General features: G+C 34.1%; 1 protein-coding gene across 1 annotated transcript in view; it reads right to left on the reverse strand.

Moving 5' to 3' along the window:
- Positions 1–6000, reverse strand: part of LOC110456172 (transmembrane protein 2-like) — a 29132-nt gene that overhangs the window by 15762 nt on the left and 7370 nt on the right. The window contains exon 2 of the mRNA XM_021506744.1: positions 304–387. Within this exon, the coding sequence (XP_021362419.1) occupies positions 304–387 (84 nt within the window). The remainder of the gene's footprint in view (positions 1–303; positions 388–6000) is intronic.

Raw genomic sequence — 6000 nt, forward strand, 5'->3', positions numbered from 1 at the left:
AACAATATTTCGAGCTATGAAATATTTTTATTTGTAGTAGGTAAACCAAAATGACCTGGGGAAACGGAAACACGTGACAGGATCTCAACAGGCCCCGTTTTCATCAACGTTCCTTAACTTTAATGTTTCCTTAACTTAAAATCGCTTCCTTAAATTTAAGGAAGGATTAAAGTTAAGGAAGCTTCATGAAACGCGATTTTATTTGAGTTAATTAAGTAATTTCCTTAAATTTAAGGGAAAAGCTGATTTTAGGAGCTCTTTAAAATTAAGGAAAGTTCATGAAGCCGGGGCCAGGTTACCAACCATTCCGCTGGGCCAGCTGGCAGGATTTGACCACGGCCTCAATGCAGGGTCTTCATGTGGACAGGAAGCGTGAACGACGCCAATCTGATGGTAAAAGAGTTAATAGAAACGTAATATTAATATATGGGAATAAATACAATCTATGCAACACGTCATATACATCGACCTTGAGCAAGATAAAGTCTATTTTTCCAATTATGTGTATGCAAAATTAACAGAAACTTTCGGCCTCTTGCGGTCGAGTTTAAGCGAAAGGGAATAGTCTTAAGTTACCAAACGCGAGGTCTCTCCAACGCTTAAAATGCCCTTTTCAACCACAGGGGGCATTCTTGTTTTAACCCACACTACCCCAGGTATATTCCAAATTTTGCAAGGAAAAAGATAAACCTTTCTCTCCCTTCCTAGAAAAAGATAGCTCACACGCGCAATTATTCTTGAAACGTCATAAACGCCGCATCACTTAATGCTGTATTGCCAGGGTAACGTCATTTATTTTGTCAAACACTCCATGCTCTCTTGGTGGTGGCGCGAAGTATTGGGTTAACAATTACAATTAATTTTTAGGATAGGAAAGTGAAAGAAAATTATAATCAATCACTCCTGTGTGATGTAAGCACAAAAATTTCAACCCTCGGGATAATATTTTTGAATTTAGCACGAGGCTTTAAACTGCAACATTATTACCCTCGGGTTGAGATTTCTCTGTCTTTCTCGCACAGTAGTGATATATGCTATTACTCTCACTTAGCTGACCCCGTCATATATATAATGAAAATGTTAATGTTACAGGGTCATTGCATGTTTGACGTGACGTTAGTAAATTCCCTATCTCCATACCTACGTGTGATAGAGTCTTTACGTAAACCACAATATACATCAATTTGCGGATACATACCATTTACGTAGCACATCATATATCATATACATGTATAATCATTTATATTTCAATTAGAGTGCTTAAATAAATTATTACCATTTAATTATCATTTACGATATGTGCACAATGGTTCCAATATTTAGCATCCTACTAACGGTTACTGATGTCAATGAAATAAGGGAACAGGCACAGACATCTCCATATAAATAATATACAGATGGCAACAAATGAACATGCAATAAAAAAATATAATAATAAGTATAAAACACTGTCTGGTGGTCCGACGTCATTTAACCTGTACGATAGGTTGTAATTAAAATGAATAAGTCGGTAAAACAAACTATCTTTCAATATAACGATATATAGATGTCAGAAAAAATTGTATACTCATCATAGTGGTATGTAGATTAAATAATGCATCGCAGGTGTGCATTTAAACGGCAACACTTACAGAAATATAATGTTTTATCGTTTAACCCGACACGGACGTCATTTATCGTACTCTGTTTTAAACAAGTTCACTAAGTTAACTCGTTAAACATCTTTCAGATGGTTAAACCATTGATTTATGTATTGAGTTTAATTTACAAATTCAATTTTCCTATAAGATGATTGTTTTAAATATGTGACAGTTACAAAAATAATCATAAATATATGTAATTTATGTACCGGACGTGTACAAGGTATTAAATGGTTTCCCGTTTTTCACGAGTATGCCAGAATGCCTGCAAATTTTCACGAGTGCGTGCCGTGCGAATAAAAATGCTTGTATTCAACGGAAAATTTATTAATCTTTATTAGAGAGGAAAATATCAAAGCATCACATACGTGGAGAAATGTATAGGGTAACCATAGATAATGATGTCACGCTTAAAAGCAAAGGCTGCACACCATTTTGATTGGGCTACTCCTTTTATCTGATCATTTTTGTTATTATTAATTTATAAAGTGTGTAGTTAAGTAAAGATACAAGTTTTTGTAACAAATATTCGCCAGAACAAACGTAAATCCTACCCTTTCTTTATTTGCGTCTATCTAATAATCCTTTGAATGCAGTAATTAAAAAGTACTCTTCTGATTGGTCAATACCGTAAGAAACATCTTCCAACTAGTACTGTGACGGTAACACTTGTGATAGCTGTTACTGTGTGAAAGATATAAGATAGTCATTTTTTATAGAATCAAGCATCTTAATGGCAAAGTTGTAATGAAAGAAAGAATTGAATAGCAATAAATCAATTTTACTTTCGCCAAGCTGTGACAGTTACGTAAAAAGATCAAATCTTCTAAAAAAAAAAAAAAAAGCAAAATTAACATGTCCCTGATGTCCAAAGGCTGTGTATATATCATACACACATCGAAAAGGTCTATGTGTCATAACTGTCATATTTTGATGCATCATCCAAATTAAATTATGCATCTCCGCTAAGGCGCATTGCATTTCTTGCACCCTGTGTGAAAAACAACTGATGTTTGAGCTTGTTGTATGCACATATCTGCATATCGGATATGAAAAGGCTGTCGCTCACAGAATTTCAAGCTGTCGAGCTGGTGGCAATATGCATGAACAAATAAGCTTATGAATATGTATTTGCTTTTTTAAAAACACATCGATTCAAAGTAAATATATCAAGTATTCCTAACAAACATACAAACATACGCTGTAATTAAAATTCTATTTTAACTAGCAGTGATTCAGACTATTTTCTTTTTTGAGACATTTGAAAACAATATCAAAACTTCTGTTCTGAGTATAATTCATAATTGCTAACAACTTATCCAGGACACTGTCACAGCGTCAACAAAAGATACAGGTTTATGATAAATGACAGTAGCGACCAAGGCCCACACTTAAACGAGAGGAAAGAAATCATAAACCAGTACATGAAATCAAGGAAGGAAAGATATGTTCCAATAAGATAAGCGTGTCTTGTAGCACATGTGGATTCTGCAACGTGTCTAAAGTTATAGCAGTCAAAGAAAGCCCATTGTTCCAAATATGATAATGATGAGGCCTATAAAATATCATCAACGTAAACTGAGATCCCTCCAGTAGAAAACCTTGACTACGTAATTTTTGTTCAACAGAAAATACCAGAAATATTCAGAAAGTTCGTAGAGTATGTTTCCTATAGAACTTGTAAATAAACCAATCACAATAAACCCATTCAGCAGTCTTGGCATTTCATTGTACATGTAGTATAACTATAATGGTCAATCTATGGCAATTTTTAACGTAGATGCTTTCATTGGGTAGTGCTAGAATTGTTGAAAGCTAACTGTGAGCGCCGAAATGGCAGCACCGGCTGTATGCTCCCCAGGAAATTGAGAAAGATATTGGCTGGAAGCAAAGGCCCTATAACCACGGATAATAATTTGTGAACAGGTTTGAGACGATCTACGAACTAGGTTGTGATAAAGCGGTATGTAGGAACCTCCAATTATTATTTATTATGATATTCTGAGGTCAGAGTTTTATTATACACACATCTCAACTTGACGTAATCCGTCCGCCCGTTAACTTTTTCGTTTCTGCACTTTGCGTCAATGTATTTGGTAATAGGATTAACATAAAAATTGCACAGCAATTACAATCTACAAGATGCAAGACTTATATTGGCCAAAATACGTGCAGACTAATCTGATTTTCACGTGATATCTTCATATTTACCTATAAAAATGCTGAATGCCTAGTTGAGAGTTTTATGCAAGGTATCAGAGAAGTTGGCATAATAAATGATAAGTCTTTACCTTTGTGTTCTTGGAGTATTCCAAACATAAGACGTTTAAAAATAGCATATAACTTTAGAAGTGTGAAAATATCACTTTTTGCTATTGACCAACCATAACGGTATCTTCTATTCGCTGCATTCAAAAGCAACGATTTTTTGTTCAGATTCAAATGAAGTGACGGTAGAATAAGTGGTTGTAATGGTAAATGTTTGGAACACAAACTGAAGTATTTACATAAATATACAATCAATAACATTGTTACAAGCAATCATACCAGAAAAATGCAGAAAACGTCAGAATTGCGTCGAGCATCCCACTCAAAATGGCGCGTAGCCTTGTTGTCAAGCGTGACGTCATTATAATATGGCGCTAATTATTACACTGCTGATTCCCGCCCTTTTTTAATGTATTGCATTTTTCAAGTTTTATGCTTTAAAAATGTAATACATGTATATAGAAAATTTAATGGTGTCTTCAGGAGTAACAAATATATTTCATGACATATATTTGTTATTACTGAAGACACCATTAAATATCCTCTATGTATCGATTTGAATTGACACACCAGCTAACCGTAACAAATAAAGAAAAGGTAAAATGGTTAGAAACGTTCATAATTTCACATATCAAGGCATATAGTAATAACTATAAAATACATGTGAAGCGCGCGAACTATTTTCTTCGGTGAAAGGCCTACGAAAATAGCGACTTATGATGATCTTTTAGCTTGATTTCTGCACGTTAACTAGAAAGTAATGCACTTCACTGTAAACCATACAATTAAACAAAATCGATACATAAAGACAACAAGGTCAACTAAGGAGGTGAAAATTCACAAAAAACACTCATCAATCTCAAAAAAAATAGGAACGAAAGAAACATTAGTAATCAAAATACTCATAAATTTCAAGGCGAAGTATATAGGTCGCCTACGGCCTAAGGCAAGTGAAAATATTTGTAACCGTGGTAGGCAATTAAGTGGAGGTCATGTCATGATTACGACCGTAAAATCACTTCAACGTAAATTAAAGACTCAGCTATAAATTATGTTTATAGTTGATTGGTCAACTGTTATGTAAACCCAGGAGGTCCTAACACTTATAACATGTTTAAGTATATGTAATAAAATGTTCGACGTAAACTTCATAAGAATATACATAATCTTTATTCAGCAATAGACACAAATGTCTTTTTGCCATAAATACATTGCATATACAAGGATATATGTAGTGGTACAATGCATTAAATTACATAAATATATTATAAAGTAAAACAGTGACTTTCCATACTTAAATGCAGGTTTCACGACATCAGGGCGGACGTTACTCCTGATTAAATAAGTTAATGTTCCGTATCTCATTCGCTTTAAAAATGAAAGCGGCAATATTTGTCAATGTACTCTTGCTCGTAGTCGATATTAATTCCAGGAACTTTGGTCTATTTGGGTGATGAAAATACCTTCTCTTGATATACATGTGTCTTATGTTAGAATATAAGGTACACTCCATAAGGAAATGATACTCGTCCTCTAGAACCCCACAACAACTACATGTACGATTCGCATATGGAATAGGGTTCGGTCTGTGCCAACGGCCTACCTCAACACTCAAACGATGAGAAGAGACTCTAAATTTTGTTAACGCTATACGAAACTTTTTTATGTTGACAAGGTCGAGATATAGTTTATATTCGAAGTTATTAGAAAGATTAACATAAAATCTTGCTCTAGTAGAGCCAGATAATTCCCTCTGCCAATTTTGAACAAAAATGTCTTTAATTCTAATTTTAAATAAATGCATAAAGGCTTCTATACTACCTACAGACTGCATGTACCAAACATATCCAAAACCATTCGTAAAAAGAAGTTCTTTTACCGCACTAGCCCAATTTTGTTTAGAAAACTGTTCAGCGTCCTGATACAAGATGTTATATACTGATCTAACAAGATCGCTTGTTGAATCGCATACTATCCTTAGCCAATATTTTATTATTCTGCAATATCTTGTTATTTTTAATGGAAAACGACCTAGCTCACCATAAACAAAGTTATTTTGTGTTGTAGTCTTTACATATAATAATCTTTTACA

The sequence above is a fragment of the Mizuhopecten yessoensis genome, unplaced genomic scaffold (genome assembly GCF_002113885.1).
Source record: "Mizuhopecten yessoensis strain PY_sf001 unplaced genomic scaffold, ASM211388v2 scaffold8537, whole genome shotgun sequence".
In the NCBI taxonomy this organism is placed as follows: domain Eukaryota; kingdom Metazoa; phylum Mollusca; class Bivalvia; order Pectinida; family Pectinidae; genus Mizuhopecten; species Mizuhopecten yessoensis.